This window comes from Cervus elaphus, chromosome 24 (assembly GCF_910594005.1).
Source record: "Cervus elaphus chromosome 24, mCerEla1.1, whole genome shotgun sequence".
Taxonomy (NCBI): Eukaryota; Metazoa; Chordata; class Mammalia; order Artiodactyla; family Cervidae; genus Cervus; species Cervus elaphus.
Genome location: NC_057838.1, coordinates 67403053 through 67422066, shown reverse-complemented (window position 1 = coordinate 67422066; position 19014 = coordinate 67403053). Strand labels below are relative to the sequence as shown.

The following is a 19014-nucleotide window of genomic DNA, read 5'->3' as shown; positions in this document are numbered from 1 at the left end:
TTAATAAGAGCTGACTCATTAAAGAGGTGAGTGACTGCAGCCATGAGATTAAAAGATGCTTGCTGCTTAGAAGAAAAGCTGTAACCAACCATATTAGAAAGCAGAGACCTTTGCCAACAAAGGTCCGTCTAGTAAAAGCTATGGCTTTTCCAGTAATCATGTATGGATGTGAGCGTTGGACTATAAAGAAAGCTGAGTGCCGAAGAATTGATGCTTTTGAACTGTGGTGTTGGAGAAGACTCGTGAGAGTCCCTTGGACTGCAAGGAGATCCAACCAGTCCATCCTAAAGGAAATCAGCCCTGAATATTCATTGGAAGAACTGATGCGGAAGCTGAAACTCCAAAACTTGGCTACCTGATGCGAAGAACTGACTCATTGGAAAAGACCCCAGTGCTGGGGAAGATTGAAGGCAGGAGAAGGGGACGACAGAGGATGAGATGGTTGGATGGCATCACTGACTTGATGGACATGAGTTTGAGCAAGCTCCAGAAGTTGGTGATGGACAGGGAGGCCTGGAGTGCTGCAGTCCATGGGGTCACAAAGAATCAGACACAACCAAGCAACTGAACTGAATAAGAGCTGAACTTTGGGGGTTAGGTGAGATAGGTATTATATTGAGCATTTATGTTTGTTTTTTTTAAACACACTCTCCCCAGTATTTGATACTTTTTATAATTTTTTAAAAACTAAAACAACCATCATTTACTCTTACAGAAGCAGTATATATTACATTCATGGTAGAAATACCTTTCTGCATTTTTGACACATATGTCAAACTGTGTGTGAGAGCATACTGTATGTGCTGTTTTAAAATTTGTGGTGAAATGAACGTAACAGAAATTTACTGCCTTAGCCGTGTGTCAGTGTGCAGTTCAGTAGTTAGTACATTCACACTCCTGTGCACCCGTCTCCACCATGCACCTCCAGAACTTCCAATCCCCAAACCGAAACTGCCCCTTTAAGCTCTTAACTCCTCCATCTGCTCCCCAGCCCCTGGCACAGCCATTCTGCTTCCTCGCTGTGAATTTGACTGTTCTGAGCGCCTCGTGCAAGTGGAATTCGATAGTGCTTGTCTTCTTGGGTCTGGTTTCATCACTTAGCATACCATCCTCAAAGGTCTTCCGTGTTGTAGCAACTGTCAGGCTTTCCTTCCTTGTGTGTGCAAACCACATGTTGTTTATATCCATTCGTCCATGACTGAACACTTGGATTGTTTTCACCTTTTGTCTATTGTGAATCACGTGGGGTGTACAGATACTTGAGTTCTTGTTTCCGGTTCGTTTGTGTATATACCCAAGAGTGGAATTGCTGAATCATATGGCAGTTCTATTTTTAATTTCCTGAGGAATCGCTGTACTGTTTTACATAGTGACGACTGCACCATTTTGCTATATGTTCTGTTTTGTAATATGCTTTTTTCAGTTAATACTCCTCAGTTTTCCATGTCAATAAATTATCTGATATCTAGTCTGGACGCGTCTGTACTCAGATTTTCTCATTTGTCCCAAAGATTTTTTTTTCCATTTTCACCAAGAACTTTATTAAACAGTGTATTCACTGTTTTATTCCACCTTGTTTAGTCACTAAGTCCTGTCTGAGCTTTTTGCGACCACATGGACTATAGCCCACCGGGCTCTTCTGTCCATGGGATTTCCTGGGCAAGAATAGTGAAGCAGGTTGCCATTTCCTTCTCCAGGGGCACAGATGTTTTTTGGAGCTGCTTTGTCCAAACCAGAATATAATCCAGGACCGAGTATTGCGTTGGTTATTGCATACCTTATATTCTACTAATCTAGTGCAATCTACTCCTTTTAAATTTTTTTCTTTTGACAGCTTTATTGAAGTTAATTTTCATGCCATTTACAGGGACTGTGTCTGTGTGCAGCCTATATCAGCCGTGCAGTGGTCTGTATGAGGAGTGTTCTGTCCCTGTAGATGTGCCCCGTTTTTAACACTACATGTAAATGAATTCATGCAGCATGTGGTCTTTTGTGTCTGTCTTATTTCACTTACTATGATGTGTTCACACTTCATCCTTGTAGCATGCATCATTATTTATTCCTTTTTATTGCCAGATTAATACCCCACTGTATGGACATTTTGCAATTTGTTTATCTGTTCACCAGTTGATGGAATTGTCAGAGTTCTCACTCTTTGACTATTATGAATAACGTTGCTATGAACATTCCTGTCCAAGTATTTGTTTGAACATGCTTTCATTTTTCTTGGATAGACAGAGTCGACACCTGGGAATGGAATTGCTGAGTCCTGTGGTAAATTTATGTTTAAGTTTTAAGAAACTGCCAAACTGTTTTCCAAACCGAGACCCTCTCCCCTTACTCTTTTTCCCATGACGCTTGAAAAAGAGACCTGACCCACATACTGCCTCCTCTTTTGTATTTATCTGGTTGATTCATCATGAAGTCTTTTAGTTTGTTCCCAATCCTCCTGAATTTCCTATAAACTCAAAGATGTGCAGTTTTGGGTTTTCTTGAACTTTTTATTTTGTATTCTGGTATAGCCGGTTAACAATGTTGTAACGGTTTCAGGTGAACAGGGAAGGGACTCAGTCATGCATATATATATATATATCCATTCTCCCCCAAGCCCCCCTCCTATCCAGGCGGTCACATAGCAACGAAGAGTTCCATGCACTATACAGACGTCCTTGTTGGTTATCCATTTAAGATACAGCAGTGTGTACATGGCCATCCCAAACTCGGTATTTCTTCCCCCTCAGCAACCATAAGTTCATTTTCTAAGTCTGTGAGTTTCTGTTTTGTAAGTTCATTTGTATAATTTCTTTTTGGATTCCACATCTAAGGGATGTCACATGGTATTTCTCCTTCTCTGTCTGACTTACTCAGTATGATACTCTCGGTTCATCCATGGTTGCTGTAAATTGTATTATTTCATTGTTTTTTAATGGCTGAGTAATATTCCCTTGTATTATATGTACCACGTCTTCCTTATCCACTCCTCTGCCAGTGGATATTTAGGTTGTTTCCATGTCTCGGCTGTTGTAAACAGTGCTGCAGTGAACATGGGGTGCACATATCCTTTTGGATCATGTTTTTATCTGTCTGTATATGCCCAGGAATGGGATTGCGGGGTCATATGGTAGCTCTATGTTTAGTTTTTTAAGGAACCTCTGTACTGTTCTCTATAATGGCTGCACCAGTTTACATTCCTCGCAACAGGGTAGGAGGGTTCCCTTCTCTTCATACCCTCTCCAGCATTTATTGTCTGTGGATTTTTTTTTTTATGATAGCCATTCTGGCGGATGTGAGGTGATCTCTCATTGTAGTTTTGACTTGCATTTCTTGAATGATTAGCGATATTGAACATCTTTTCATGTGCCTATTGGCCATCTGTATGTCTTTGGAGAAATGTCTGTTTAGGTCTTCCCATTTTTTGAGTGAGTTGATTGTTTTGATACTCTTAAACATCATGAGCTGTTTGTATATATTTTGATCATGACTAATCCCTTATCTGTCACATCATTTGCAGATATTTCTCCCAATCTGTGAGTTGTCTTTTCGTTTTGTTTATAGTTTCCTTTGCCGTGGCAAAGCTTTTGAGTTTGAGTTGGTCCCATTTATTTTTGTTTTTATTTCAATTATTCTGGGAGATGGATCAGAAAAAGATGTTGCTGTAATTTATTGCAGAGAGTATTCTGCCTATGTTTTCCTCTAGGAGTTTGATAGTATCTGGTCTCTCATTTAGGTCTTGAATCCTATTTGAGCTTATTACTGTATGTGGAGTTAAAGAATGATCTGTTTGCATGTGGTTGTCCAGTTTTCCCAGCACCATTTGTTGAAGAGACTGTGTTTCTGACATTGTGTAGTCTTAGCTCCTCTGTCATAGATCAGTTGACCGTAGGTGCTTGGGCTTATTTCTGAGTGTTCTGTCCTGTTCCATTGACGTGCATTTCTGGTTTTGTCCCAGTACCATACTGTTTTGATGACTGTAGCTTTGTAGTGTAGTCTGAAGTCCGGGCACCTGATTCCTCCAGCTCTGTTTTTCTTTCTCAAAATTGCTTTGGCTATTTGGGGTCTTTTGTGTCTACACACAGATTTTGAGATTTTTGTTCTATTTCTGCAAAAATGCCATTGAAATTTGATAGGGATTGCATTGAATCTGTAGATTGCCTTGGGTAGTATAGTCATTTTGACAATATTGATTCTTCCAGTCCACAAACATGGTATATCTTTCCATCTGTTTATGTATTCTTACAGTTTTTGGAGTACAGTTCTTTTGTCTCCTTAGGTAGATTTAATCCTAGGTGTTTTATTCTTTTTTGATGTGTAGATCCGCAGTTTTGTTGGATTCAGGTTTAAGTGTTTTTGGCTAGGATATGTGGCAATTTTGTTGTATACTTCACTCATATTGAGTAACATCAGCAGACATAGTGTTTTTGTTTTTTTCATGTATGTATGGGTTCAACATCATTTGTTGAATTACCTTGACACCTTTATCAAAAGTCAGTCACTGTGCCCGTGCAATTCTACTTATAGGCTTTTAAAAGAGCCTCCCTCTGCGTCCTTGAACTGCAGTTGCTGTCTCTTCATCTCAGCAAGACAGCGGGGTTCTGCTTGGGGTTGCCCTCCCTGCTCCAAGGCCCAGATATGCCTCACGGCAGAAAACCGGGCTTGGCGCCTTTGTTTGCCTTCTCTTCAAGGGCCAGTCTGGTGTTGCCTTTTGTCCAGGTACGAAAGCAGTTGTTTGACATGTTTTGTTCTGTTTCCTAGTTTTTCACAGTGGAAGGACAAGTTGCATGTGCCTCCTGGCTGGAAGCAGAAGTCTCTTTTCTTGTGCGTCAGTTTCTGTTGCTGTGTCTTCAAGTTTTCTGTGATTTTCTTAGGTAGTGCTATTTTGCTGTCACAGTGTGATTGTCATTTCATATATTATAGCTTTCATTTGGTTCATATATTGTAGAAGTTCCATTTGGTTCTTTGTTATATTGTCCATTTCTCCTCGTGTTATTTTTGTGTTTTTCTTAAAACCTTCAGCATATTGAACATAACCTGTAATAGCTATAATTAAAGTCCTTGTCTCCTGAGTCTATCACCTGCCATTCCTGTTACTGTGACTGATTTTTCTCCTGATTGTGGGTCACATTTTCCTGCTTTTTGGTATATCCAGTGTTTTTGAGCATTTAGATTTTATTGTCCTCCCTCACAGAATGCTAAAGTTTGTTTTAACTGCCAGTAAGTTATTTGCTATCGTCTAGCTCATTTTGAAGCTTTTCTCTCTTTTTCTAAACATTATTGAGGAAGATCTAAAATCTCTTTATTTGAGAACGTGTTTACCCTTAATGCCAAAGCATGTCCCGCTCCAGTTCGCTCTTGAGTATTCAGTGAGGTCTCTCTGCTCTGGCTGGGCAGAGCTAGAATGCCTCCCTGTGGTTCCTTCAGAGCCAGGATTGGACGACTCAGTGGAACGTTCTTATTTGTAAATGTCTTGGTGCTACGCGGTCTTGTTTGGTCCTCACCACGGGTTAGTAGGGTAGGTAGTAAAGTTTTGTCTCACAGGTGAAGGTAGCGGGGCCCACCAAAGCTGGTTTTGTGACGTGCTGACAGCTGATACCGCTGGGGCTTGAGCCCAGATCTCTGACTTACGTACAAGCAGACCCTTTAACTCTGAGAACAGAGCGGTTCTTCAGTTAGGAGGCTCACATTTTGCGTGTGTAATATATCTTAAATCAAGAGGATGTATTGTCAGATGGAAATACATGGGATCGTTTTTCTTCTGGAAACGCTGCCACGGAAGTAGCTGTGATGTGTCTAAGATCACGGTGTCTTCTAGTCAAGGACGCATGGGTCCCCAGCGCCCACTTGGCACGCAGTATGAGGAGGGTGTGCGTGCACTTGGCCCAGGAACGCGGCGGCTTCAGAGAGTGAAGCACACGCTCCTGAGAGCCCGCGCCTCTGCTCTCTCCCCAGGTACTTCATGCACGGCGTGTGTCGGGAAGGAAGCCAGTGCCTGTTCTCGCACGACCTGGCCAACAGCAAGCCATCCACCGTCTGCAGATACTACCAGAAGGGCTGCTGCGCCTACGGGACGCGTTGCAGGCAAGAGCGCGTCTGCGCCGGCTGTCACCTGAGCCGGCTGCCACCTGAGCCGGCTGCGTGCGGGGCTCTAAACCCTTCATCTGCAGCTTGGGTCTTGATGAGGGGAGAACTTCAAAAGGAGTATGCAAAAATAATTTGGAAACCTCAAACTTAGTGCCCTAAAAACAATTTTAATTTTCCACAAGTCACTTTCAGGCCCATTCTTATGAGTCTGTAATTACAAATTTGCATTCACAGTATACCCAAGATTTTACATCTTGCCTTTTTTTGTTTAATAACATGTCATAAGCTCTTCCCAGTGCCGCTGCTGTTATGCACCAACTGTAATAATTGTCCATAATGTTGATGTACCGTCATTTAACTGTTCCTATATTAGCTACTTTTAGAGACTTGAGTAGCTTCCAGCTTTTTGTTGTGAGTGCCCATGCAGAGACATTTATGTGTGCATAGAATCTTCGTTTGTAACCGACATCTGTAGGCAAGTTCTGTACCTTTTGGACAGGAGCACATTCCAAAGCCTGCCCTGTGCGGTCACAGTGAGCGGCTGCTCTGCTTCTGGGACCGTGGCGCGCCCCCTGTCCCTCCCTCTGCTCCCTGGACGCGGGCACTTGGCCCACCCTGCTCTCCTCCCTCCAGTGGGCGCCCCCAGGCGTCCAGGAAACAGCCAGCATCTCCTGGCAGGTCAGGCTCCGTGTGGTCTGGGCAGCACGTCCGTCCCACTCAAGTTCCACGCGGGCACTTAGTGGGAGTAATAGACGGCAGTGGACCACCCACTCTGAATGGCCAGGCAGTTCTTACTAATTGATAAGAGTTTTATCGATTAAAATACAGGAGAAGTTTGTCTCCCTGTCCACGTCCTCAGATGGAGCAGAAGGGGAGACGCTGCGGGTCTGGGGCGGGCGGGAGGCTGTGCGTGTGGGGTGTCCTGATGCCTCTGCTGTGTGTTCTGTGCAGGTATGATCACACGAGGCCCTCTGCTGCGGCTGGTGGGGCCGTGGGCAGCGTGCCCCACGGGGTGCCCTCCCCAGGTTTCCACAGCCCTCGCCCTCCTTCTGAACTCACCGCATCAATCCTGAGAACTAACCTACATGAGCCCGGGAAACGTGAAAAGAGGACGTTGGTGCTGAGAGACCGAAGTGAGTGAGCATGGCCCTCCGTCCCCCCTCTGAGCAGCACCCTTGTGTTCTAGGTCTTCCCTGCCAGGGGGCTCCTCACCGCTCACCCAGAGCCAGCCTGAGAGCGGCCTCCTCTGGCTTCAGGGCGCTCGGGCCACACGCCCGGCCTCGTGCCCGAGGTGGGGCAGAACCCGGGTCTGTGGGCAGAGCCCGAAAGGGACGCTGTTGGCACCGCGTGCTGTCACCGCGTGGGGTGCTGGCCCAGCTCTGAGAGGCCACAGGCTGCTCATCGCAAAGCTCCGCTTTTCGATGAAGCGCATGTTTTACTGTTTCTCGTCTGTGACAGTTCATGGTCTTAGTTCTCACGCTGAGCCAGTTGCACTTTCAGAAATAAAACAGCCCTTTGGGGTTTGGGGAGTGGTCTGTGCCCTGGAACAGGGTTTGCCTGGGTCGGAGACTACAAATTGTAGTTGTTTTTATTGGCTGGTTCTCACCAGGTGAAGGAGTTTCTACTTCTGGAAATTGTTCAGCATAAGATAGGCAGATACCCTACCAAGCAAACAACAGGTCCATCCCATAGATACCCGCTCTGAGGAGGTTAGGAGTGTGTGCTGGGGCGGCGGCAGCTCCTGTGTGACAGGTGGATGGTGGCTAAGCAGCCAGCAGTCTGCCCCGGATCTTTAGTCTCCTCGCCATAAAGTGACTGGTGAAAAGGCAGTCTCTGTCATTCCGTTGACATCATTCCGGATTCCATTTGACTTTTTCTTTCTTTTTTTTTTTTTTAAGTGTAACCTGGTCCATTTGTTGACATTTCAATACTTGCCGTTTTTAAAAAGCAACTTTCACATTCTTTTATATAAATATATCACTGTCTGCTTTGCTATTTCCCTACGTTGCCAATTATGGCTTTTTGGTTTTTATTACAATTCTAAGTAATATCACTCTGAACATTTTTCTCCTCTGGCCTTTGTTTTTTTTCCATACATTCCCAAAGTCAGGGTTAATTTGTCAGGTTTTGACTGATGGCTTCCCAGAAAGGCTGGGCCCGTGTTCACGGGTCTGTGTGCTGTATTTTCTCTTCAGATCTCTCTGGCATGGCTGAAGACAAGACCTGCCCAGGCGGGGGGAGTAGTCCCGGGGGCTGCAGTGACGCGCAGAGCGGCCCCGAGCTGAAGCCACACTCCTACCTGGACGCCATCAGGAGCGGCCTGGACGACCTGGAGGCCAGCAGCTCCTACAGCGGTGGGCAGCAGCTGTGCCCCTACGCAGCCGCCGGGGAGTGCCGCTTTGGGGACGCGTGTGTCTACCTGCACGGGGACGTGTGCGAGATCTGTAGATTACGCGTCCTGCACCCCTTCGACCCAGAGCAGAGGAAAGCTCACGAGAAGGTACAGTGCCCGGCTTTACATGAACGCGTCTGAAGGAGCGGGAAGCGCACCAAGTGACGAAATCCTTGGCAGCTCTGTCCACGTCTTTCTGCCAGTAATACCTGCCTCCTGGGCCTGGGCAGCCAGACCGAGCCCCGGAGAATTTGAGGAGCCCGGTGCTGGAAGGGACCGTGCGGGGCCGGAGGCTCCAGTGTCTTATGGAGGCCTCTGCTCAGCACAGGCTGTGGGGTGGTCTGCACCCCCGCCGTCTCCAGGGGGTGTGGCGGTGAACACCGATTAGGGCTGCCCTCCTCCCCAAGGATGCGGTGCCCAGTGTCACGTGGGTTCACTCCTGTGTGCGTCCACTGTGCCAGGGCCTAGGCTGCACACCCTTCACGTTGACTCTGGTGCCTGGTACGTGGTGCCGCACCGGGACGTGTTCACCTGCTTCCTGAGTGGAGGGCTGCGTCCAGTAACTGCTTCTCCTGGGAGGAAGTGATGCTGCTGGCCCCTGACCCTGGCCTGTCAGCCCGACATTTTAGGTTGAGAAATGTTCACCACGTCTGGTGTTGGTGTGGGGAAAGGCAGTGCCCGAGGGGCCAGGAGACCAGGGCCCCCTTCCTGGCAACCTCTGTGACCCCACGTCGGCCCTGTAACCTTCTCGGGCCTCTGATCTCGGGTTTAGATTGGAGGTGACCCTGGAGCAGTGTGGCGGGCAGGGGCCGAGCCAGTGGCGACCTGAGAGTGCATCGTGTCCCGGACGCAGGCCCTGCCTCGGCAGCCTCAGTCCCCCGTCCGAGCTGGGCCGCGTGGGCACCAGCTGCTCCTGGCTCGCGCCTCTCCCTGCTCCCGGACCTCAGGCTTCCCTCCTCCCCCGTACCTCAGGTTTGCATGTCAACATTCGAACATGAGATGGAGAAGGCCTTCGCCTTCCAGGCGAGCCAGGACAAAGTCTGCAGCATCTGCATGGAGGTGATCCTGGAGAAGGCGTCGGCCTCGGAGCGGAGGTTTGGGATCCTTTCCAGCTGCAACCACACGTACTGCCTGTCCTGCATCCGGCAGTGGCGGTGCGCCAAGCAGTTTGAGAACCCCATCATCAAGTAAGTGCAGCGGGGTGAGCTGTAGACGCTGGGAGGAGGTGTGACCCGGGACCTTCTTCCATCCGCTCTGAAGCCTTCCCTTGTCCTCCAGGCTGCAGGGCCTTGAGCAGGTTGCAGAACCCCTGAACCCAGATGCCTTCTCCTTTTAAATGTGGGTGTCAGTTCCTGCAGGCATCTGAGGTGTCGGGGGGACCCTCAGCAGGCACCCCTGTGCGAGAAGGCCCACTGGACTCTGGGGCTCATAGTCGTTGGTGGTCCCCTCTTAGGACAGTTGCTGATTTTTTTTCCATCTGTTAAATAGGGGTCATTGGAAGCCTAAATGAAGTGGTGCATGTAACACATCTCACATGGCGTCTGATACTGGAAGTTCCTCAGTGAGCCAGCAGAGGGCTTTGTCCCCAAGCCTTACTGAGAGAGAACTCACATCTAACAACATGGGAGTCTTAACTTCCTTGGCGGGGAGGGAGAAGAGCTCACTGTCAGTGAGGAGTCACCACATGTTGTGTAGCGTGAGAACGTCACACGTTAAGTCATCATTCTCTCAGTGACCCCGTGACCATCGCCCTCGTTTTGTGTAGGGAAGCTCGGCGTGGCGAGGTCAGGTGACTTGCCTGAAGGCACACATCTGTGTGGGGAGGTAGCAGCTTTGCTGAGATAAAACGTACAGTTCAGAGGGTTTTTATTATTTTCAGAGCAGTTCAGCTGTCAGTAGAGTCTAATTTTAGAACATTTTCATCATCTTAAAAACAAAAACTCTGCTTTGAGTCACTGCCTATTCCTCCTTCCAGCCCCTGGCAGCTACTTTGTTGTTCAGTCGCTCAGTTGTGTCCGCCTCTTGGCAACTCCATGGACGGCAGCGCGCCAGGCTTCCCTGTCCTTCACCATTTCCCAGAAGTTAGTCGGACTCATGTCCTTTGAGTCGGTGGTGCCATCCAGCCGTCTCATCCTCGTCGTCCCCTTCTCCTGCCTTTGCTCTTTCCCAGCATCAGGGTCTTTTCCAGTGAGTCCATTCATCGCATCAGGGGGCCAGAGAACTGGAGCTTCAGCTTCAGCATCAGTCCTTCCAGTGAACGTTCAGGGCTGATTTCAGTCAGTAAATCAGTGTCTCTTTGAGATTGCTTGTTCTGGACACATGAAGTGGAATCATACAATAAGCAGGCCTTTCTCCCTGGCTTCTTAACTCAGCATGTTTTCAGAGGTCACCTATATTGTAGCATGAATCAACATACTGTTCCCTGTAGTGACTGAGTAACGTTCCATTATATGCCTAGACCACATTTTGTTTATGTGTTCATCAGTTGATGAACATCTGGGTTGTTTTCATCTTTTGGGTTGTTTAGCTGGTGTGCTTGTGAATATTTGTGTATTTGTTTGCCTGCTTATTTTCAGTACTTCTGGGTATACACTTAGGAGTGCAGTTGCTGAGCATATGGAAACTCTGTGTTTAACGTTTTGAGGACCTGCCAGACTGCTATCCAAAGTGGCTGAGCCAGGGACGTCCCTGGTGATCCCGTGGTGAACAACCCCCCTTGCAGTGCAAGGGATGCGGGTTCAGTCCCTCCTCAGGGAGCTGAGATCCCATATGCCTCGGAACACCCCACGGCTCCCCACCCCATGCGCCACCAGAGTCCGTGTGCCGCAGCTAAGACCAACACAGCCAAGTAAAATGCCCCAAAGCTCTTAGTCTGTTAAAAAAGTGGGTGAACCATTCTACATCCCCAGGGTCTTTCCTGATAGCTCAGTTGGTAAAGAATCGCCTGCAATGCAGGAGACCCCGGTTCAATCCCTGGGTTGGGAAGATCCACTGGAGAAGGGATAGGCTACCCACCCCAGTATTCTTGGGCTTCCCTTGTGGCTCAGCTGGTAAAGAATCTGCCTGCAGTGCGGGAGACCTGGGTTCGATCCCTGGGTTGGGACGATGCTCTGGAGAACGGAAAGGCTGCCCACTCCAGTATTCTGGCCTGGAGAATTCCAGGGACTGTATAGTCCATGGGGTCACAGAGAGTCGGACATGACTGAGCGACTTTCACTTTCAGCAACGTAGGAGGATTCCAGTTTCTCCACATTCTTGCCCACACTTATTTTGAAATTGTCTTTTGATTTCTGATGTTAGCCATCCTAGCAGGTGTGAAGTGATACCTTAGTATGGTTTTAATATGCACTTCCCTGATAACCAATGGTACTAAACATCGTTTTCTGTGCTTGTTGGCCATTGTGGAGAAATGCCTACTCAAATCCTTTCCCCATTTTAAAATTAGGCTGTCCTTTTACTGTTGAACATGTTTTAACTGTAAATTAGGCTTAGAGGAGTGTGTCTGTACTTTTTAGAATTCAGAGGTGAGCGGCACCGGGCTGGTCACACACTTGCACACGAGGTTTGGTGGTGGAGTGGGCACAGGGTTTGTGACTGAGTCTCTCCCTCCCTAACCCACTTCTCATTGCAGGTCTTGTCCGGAGTGCCGCGTGATATCAGAGTTTGTAATTCCAAGTGTGTACTGGGTAGAAGATCAGAACAAAAAGAACGAGCTGATTGAAGCTTTCAAACAGGGGATGGGGTAAGTGCTGTGACCGCGGCGTGCGCGGCCGCCCCGTGGGGGCCTCAGGCCACTTGGTGTCTGCTCTCTCTCAGGCGGTGGGCCGGGCTCTGGGGGCGCGGAGATGAGCGCAGCCAGGGTGAAGTGGGCTTGCGTTTTGCTCTTAGCTGAGCGGTGTGCCCCTGAAATCCTGCTTGTAATGCTGAGGTAGACCTGTCATGCCTGATGATTCATTCAGCACGAGACAGTTAGGATGGCGATGAGGGTCTGTATGACAGACTTGTTCTAGTTGCTGGGGATACGGCTGTAAACAAATGACAGACAGCCCAGCCCACGCACTGTTCACAGGGCACTGAATGAAGTAAACAAATGAGGTAAACAAAGGATTTATTAGACGGTGGGACTAAGGAGAGAAGTAATCCTGGGAATGGGGACAGGAAATGAGGGGCCTGCGGCGTCCCTGTTGGAGCCTGCAGAACCTCAGCAAAGCAAGCAGAGACCTCGAGGAGGTGAGGCAGTGACCATGTCCATGTGGTTGAGAAGGACATCCGAGGGAGGGGCCGGCCACTGCAGAGAAAGACTGCAGCCTGAGCGTGTCTGCCGTGCTGGGAGCAGCAGGGCGGAGTTGGGTGAGAAGGGAGGGTGGGCCACGTCGTGTGGGGCTGGGGGCACTGGGCAGACCCCACTTTTATTCTGGTTGAGGTGGGCAGCCATTGTAGGATTGTGACCAGAGGAGTGACGTGACCTGATGTATGTTTTGAAGGGATCACTGTGACTGAACCACTGCGAATATATTGAAAGAGGAGACAGGGGAAATGGGGAGACCAGTGAGCCTGTTACAACAAGCCAGGCGAGATACAGCAGGGGGGCCGGGCCGGGAGGCGTGGAGGCTTCTGGAACAGATCTGGATTCCCCATCTGTTGGGGAGAATCAGGATGAGTTTGCTGGCGCACTGCAGATGGTGGAGAGCTGAGAAGTCAGGTTTCACTCTCACTTCCAGCGTCACCACTCTCCAGTTTCTGGCTGCGCGTCTGTCCGTGTTGGCCGGTTTCTACCAGTTTTTGTGAAATCTGTTGAGGATTCAGCACTGGGAGGCGAGGCAACACAGCACCGCCGACTGACCGATGGATGCACCAGTGGGCTGTCGCTGGCAGACTGGAGAGGAGAGTCCAGACGGTCGGTCCTGACCACGCTCGTGTGTTGTCTGGTGGTCTGGACTGAACTGAAGAGCTGGCTGTGCTTCATGCGGTCTGTGTCGTGAGGATGGAATCTGAACCGTGTTGCGGGGGCACCAGTGACGGTTTCCAGAACCGTGGGGGCTTGTTTCCATGGCTGCTGGAGCACTGGACCATTACCCAGACTGTGTGGCTGGAGACAGCAGACGGCGCTCCACCGTTTGCAGGCTGGAAGCCCAAAGCCAGGTGTGGCAGGCTTGGCTGCCCGGGGGCTCCGAAGGAGACTTGGTCACAGACCCCTCTCACGACTTCGGGTGGTTGCACCCCTCCACCTCCTCCCCTGCTTCTCTCCCTTCTGGCTCCTGTGAGGCTCTCCTGTGAGACGCCCCCCCCATTAACCCAGGACGAGCCCCTCTCAAGATCCCTTGCTGCGTTAGCAGACATGGTTTCTCCAGAGGAGGTCCCGGTCCCGGGAACCGGGGATGAGGATGTGCCCACGATGCATCTCACTGGACATGGCTTCTCAGCCTGTTTCAGATGCTGTAACAAAATAGCACAGACCGAGAGACTTAAAAACAACAGGCATGTTTACTGTTGCAGTTCTGGAGGCCGGGAAGTCTGAGATCAGCGAGCCGCACGATCAGGTTCTGGTGAGGGCCCACACCCCGACCGTGTCTTCATGTGCTAGGAGGGTGAAGGAGCTCGCGGGGTCCCCCTGCAGGAGCGCTGCTCCCCTTCCTGAGGGCCCGCCTCATGACTCCATCACCTGTCTGCTGATCTCGTCCAGCTGGACGTGAGGGTTGCAGGGAATTAACACATTCAGACGTGACCCGTGATAGCTGAACTGCACGCACACCAGCGCCGCCAGCGCAGGCCTGCCTCTTTGAGCACTGATCTCCTCTCTGTTGAAGGACACCGCTACTGTTCACAACTGAGAGCTACTCTGACATTTTTTTTTAGAATTCCATTTTAACTGACATCTTTTAGGTTGTCTTTTTTCTTCACTGGTTTTTTTTTCCTTGGGTTTACAATGTATTCCTAATTTTTCAGGCAGTTAATACTCCTGCTGCCATACATGAAATGCAGTTGCCTCTTGATTAGCATCTTTGTGCTGCAGATGAAATACATATGCATTATGTTTACATACATAAGGCTACACAGGTGGAGATACAATTTTTAAAACTCAGCCTGACTGAGGTGTACTCGGCAGCTGCAGTTGGTTGTTCAGTCACTAAGTTGTCTCCAGCTCTTTGCAACACCATGTACTACAGCATGCCGGGCAGGCTTCCCTGATCATCCCTGCCTGAAGCTTGCTCAAGTTCACGTCCATTGAGTCGCTGATAACATCGAACCATCTCATCCTCTGTTGTCCCCTTCTCCTGCCTTCAGTCTTTCCCAGCATCAGGGTCATTTCCAGTGCATCAGTTCTTCACATCAGGTGGCCAAATCATTGGAGGTTCAGCTTCAGCATCAGTCCTTCCAATGAATAGGGAAATAATGATTTCCTTTAGGATTGACTAGTAGGATCTCTTTGCTGTCCAAGGGACCCTCAAGAGTCTTCTCCAGCACAGTTCGAAAGCATCAGCTCTTTGGTGCTCAGCCTTCTTTATGGTCCAACTCCCACATCCCATGACGACTGGAAAAATCACAGCTTTGAGTATACAGACCTTTGTTGGCAAAGTGATGTCTCTGCTTTTTAATAGACTGTCTAGGTTTGTTATAGTTTTTCTTTCAAGGAGCAAGAAGTGTCTTTTAATTTCTTGATTACAGTCACAATCTGGAGTGATTTTTGGAGACAGGAAAATAAAGTCTGTCACCATTTCCATTTTTTCCCCATGTGTTTGCCCTGAGGTAATGGGACTGGAAGCCATGATCTTAGTTTTTTGATGTTGAGTTTTAAGCCAGTTTTTCCACTGTCCTCTTTTTACCCTCATCAAGAGACTCTTTAGTTCCTCTTCACTTTCTGCTAATAGGGTGGTATCATCTGCATAATATCAAATTATTGATATTTCTGCTGACAAGCTTATGATTCATCCAGCCTGGCATTTTTCACAGTGTACTCTGCATGTAAGTTAAATAAGCAGGGTGACAGTATACAGCCTTGACGTTCTTCTTCCCAATTTGGAACCAGTCTGTTGTTCCACGTCCAGTTATGTTTTTAACCTGCATACAGGTTTCTCAAGAGGCAGGTCAGGTGGTCTGGTATTCCCATCTCTTTCAGAATTTTCCACAGTTTGTAGTGATCTCCACAGTAAAAAAGCTTTAAGGTAGTCAGTGAAGCAGAAGTAGATGGTTTTCTGGAATTCATTTGTTTTTTTCTACGATCCAAGAGATGTTGGCAATTTGATCTCTGGTTCCTCTGCCTTTTCTAAAACCAGCTTGAACATCTGGTAGCTCACAGTTCACGTATTGCTGAAGCCTGGCTTGGAGAATTTTGAGCATTAACTTTAACTAGTGTGTGAGATGAGTGCAGTTGTGTGGTAGTTTGAGCATTCTTTGGCATTGCCTTTCTTTGGGACTGGAATGAAAACTGACCTCTTCCAGTCCTGTGGCCACTGCTGAGTTTTCCAAATTTGCTGGCATATGGAGTACAGCACGTTCACAGCGGCATCTTTTAGGATTTGAAATAGCTCAACTGGAATTCCATCACCTCCACTAGCTTTGTTCGTAGTGATGCTTCCTAAGGCCCATTTGACTTCACATTTCAGGATGTTTGGCTCTAGTTGAGTGATCACACCATCGTAATTATCCGGATCGTGAAGATCTTTTTTGTACAGTTCTTCTGTGTATTCCTGCCACCTCTTAATATCTTCTGCTTCTGTTAGGTCCATACCATTTCTGTCCTTTATTGAGCCCATCTTTGCATGAAATGTTCCCTTGGTATCTCTAATTTTCTTGAAGAGATCTCTAGTCTTTCCCAATTCTATTGTTTTCTTCTGACCATTTCTTTGCACTGATCACTGAGAAAGGCTTTCTTATCTCTCCTGGCTATTCTTTGGAACTCTGCATTCAGATGGGAATATCTTTCCTTTTCTCCTTTGCCTTTAGCTTCTCTTCTTTTCACAGTTATTTGTAAGGCCTCCTCAGACAACCATTTTGCCTTTTGGCATTTCTTATTTTGGGGGATGGTCTTGATCACGGCGTCCTGTACAGTGTCCCAAACCTCCATCCATAGTTCTTCAGGCACTCTGTCTATCAGATCTAATCCCTTGAATCTGTTTATCATTTACACTGTATAAATCGTAAGGGATTTGATTTAGGACATACCTGAATGTTCTAGTGGTTTCCTCTACTTTCTTCAAGTTAGGTCTGAATTTGGCAATAGGTTCATGGTCTGAGCCACAGTCAGCTCCTGGTCCTGTTTTTGCTGACTGCATTTAGCGTCTCCATCTCTGGTTGCAAGGAGTGTAATGAGTCTGGCTTTGGTGACGTCCATGTGCAGAGTCCGCTGTCTGAGCAGCAGCTTCCATTGTGCGCTGCAGTGTGCTCCGCACACTCACTGTTGTACGTTAAACGCTCACTCGTCCTGTGGGTGAGGGCTTGTCGCCTTTCACCACCTCTCCTGTTGTTCAGCACTCAGTTCCTGGCAGCCAGTTTCTCCTCCGTTTCTGTTTGTGTGACTTTGGCCCTGAGAGCCCGGCATGTGTGTGAGTCTTCCCTGTCTGACCTCACTTAGCGCGACGCCTCCAGGACAGTCCAGCCGCCTCGCGCGGCGGGGCTTCCTTGTCTCCCGGATCGTGTCTCTTATGGTCCGCCTGGTGGCCCGGGGGTTCCCAGGTGGCACTGTTAGTAAAAATAACACCTGCCGATACAGGAGATACAGGAGACGCACGTTCGATCCCCGGGTGGGGATCCCCCGGAGGAGGGCATGGCAAGCCAGTCCAGTGTTCTTGCCTGGAGAATCCCACAGACAGAGGAGTCTGGCGGGCAGGAGTCCTACGGTCGAGAAGATTCTGACACGGCTGCGGCAGCTGAACACGCGTGTAAAGTGCTGAGCGGTAAAAAAGCCGCTTCCAGTGCGGCAAACACCAGCGCAGTCCAGGGATCGGGAGTGTATACTGGAGAAGGAAATGGAAACCCACTCAGATCTTGCGTACAAAATTCAATGCACAGGGAAGACAGGCGGGCAATAATGCATGCGGTCACAAAGACTTAAGACAAAACGCAGGAACAGAGCTCAAAGATAGGCGGTATTTACATTCCCCAAACCTGTGTAAAGGGGCCCGAACGCACCGTATTTTAAGTTGTTGGTACAGACATAAGACGGCAGCATTCCTGCATTTTCTGTTCTGGTTGCTAGGGCGGCGAGAGGCTAGAGAAGGTCCGGGCGCTAGGTGAGAGTGGGGTGTGCCAGAGGACACAGCCAGGGACTTGCGTCTCCTTCCCGCCTCCCCGTTGGCCTCACGCCCCAGCAGGCAGATCTCAACCGCTGGAAAACCGCTGGGCTGAGGGTGCTGTCCCGGCAGGGAGGGGCTTCTCATGGAGAGCGGGAAGAAGTCTGGCCCCAGGACGCTGGCAGACGCGGTGCCTTTTCGGAGCCCTTGCTGACCGGAGGGTGCGCCGACCTTGGGCCCTCCCGGCTCTGCAGAATGTGGTCCCCGCCGTGCGGGGCCCAGCGCTGCCGTGGGCGGGCTCATCCTGACCAGCTCCTGCAGCTCCCTGCGTGTCCAGCGTCGGGACCCAAGACTGCTCGGGCTTCAGGGGTGGGACACAGCCGGGTGCCAGAGCCCTCGGGGAGTGTCGCTGGCCTTGCTTTTACCTTCAGTTTGTGGTTTCCTTTGGAATAGGGTTCCTTTTCTGTGTTGTTTCTCCTGGGTGTCCAGCCACTTGATTGACTTATGTGTGCACATAAATATGCGTGTGTGTGTGTGTATGCACATACACATATATTTTTGTTTCACTTAGTGCCTTAGTTTATTACAGAGTGGGGTCTAGACTTGTCCGTGCTGGACACTGTCTTTCTGGACCATCTGCTCTGCATGCGTGTGTTCACGTCATCAGGCCCTCCCGTCCGCCGTGCTGGCAGCTTGTTTTCGTCGGCGGCGCTCAGGCTGTGTTGTGGGCCTGGCGGTCAGTTGTTTCTGCCGTGGGCTCAGTTGTCTTGTGTTTTAGAGCCCACCTGTAACTAACAGCGTATATATTTTCCAGAATGCCTACGTCTAAGGTCTTTCACCCTGTATGCCAAGTCCAGGGCTATCCAGGTTGCTGGAAAAGGCCTCGTTTCCTTCTTGCTTTTTGGCTGAGCAGTCCCTTCTGTACAGGACCCCACCTTCCTAACCCTGATGACCTGTCCCAGACATAGCTCTGTGGCAGGTGTCACTCTCGGCCCCTCTGGCCGTGTGACTCAGAAGGGCCCATGAGCCGGGATAGCACGGCGTGGTGATAGACGTCCCCAAGGCGGCAGCAGGCCTGCATCTCCTCCGGAGCCCAGAGCCAGGCGTGTTCCAGGCGGCGGGTGGGAGCTGGGCTGGAGGAGCGCGCAGGGGCTGGTGTTTCGTGCCTGCTTCCCGCTCGCCCTTCACAGAACTGGGGTGTGCACACGAGGTCTTTCTGGGGAGCTGTGTATACGGGTGCACGGTGATCTGCCATGGCAGGGAGGGGCCACTCTGGGAAGAGGAAGGGAACCCACCACCAGGACCCTTGCAGAC

General features: G+C 49.3%; 2 protein-coding genes across 2 annotated transcripts in view; one reads left to right on the top strand and one right to left on the bottom strand.

Annotated features, from left to right (window-relative positions):
- The window catches only part of MKRN2 (makorin ring finger protein 2), a 37753-nt gene that overhangs the window by 13750 nt on the left and 4989 nt on the right, over window positions 1–19014 (top strand). Inside the window, exons 2-6 of the mRNA XM_043887018.1 lie at window positions 5947–6075; window positions 7030–7211; window positions 8274–8578; window positions 9443–9657; window positions 12102–12212. Of these exons, the coding sequence (XP_043742953.1) occupies window positions 5947–6075; window positions 7030–7211; window positions 8274–8578; window positions 9443–9657; window positions 12102–12212 (942 nt within the window). The remainder of the gene's footprint in view (window positions 1–5946; window positions 6076–7029; window positions 7212–8273; window positions 8579–9442; window positions 9658–12101; window positions 12213–19014) is intronic.
- On the bottom strand, window positions 16850–18047 carry LOC122683307. The gene is made up of 2 exons (XM_043887019.1): window positions 17600–18047; window positions 16850–17424 (listed from the first exon to the last, which is right to left on the bottom strand). Exons 1-2 carry the CDS (start codon window positions 18001–18003, stop codon window positions 16917–16919), a joined length of 912 nt encoding a protein of 303 aa, XP_043742954.1. The 5' UTR covers window positions 18004–18047; the 3' UTR covers window positions 16850–16916.

Bases quoted from the DNA above. Each gene is read 5' to 3' on its own strand.
- LOC122683307 (XM_043887019.1), bottom strand. From the start codon at position 18,003: ATGAGCCCGCCCACGGCAGCGCTGGGCCCCGCACGGCGGGGACCACAT. The intron at 17,425-17,599 runs GTGCGTTCGGGC...TTCCTTCTCCAG, and splicing joins TACCAACAACTTAAAATACG to TATACACTCCCGATCCCTGG.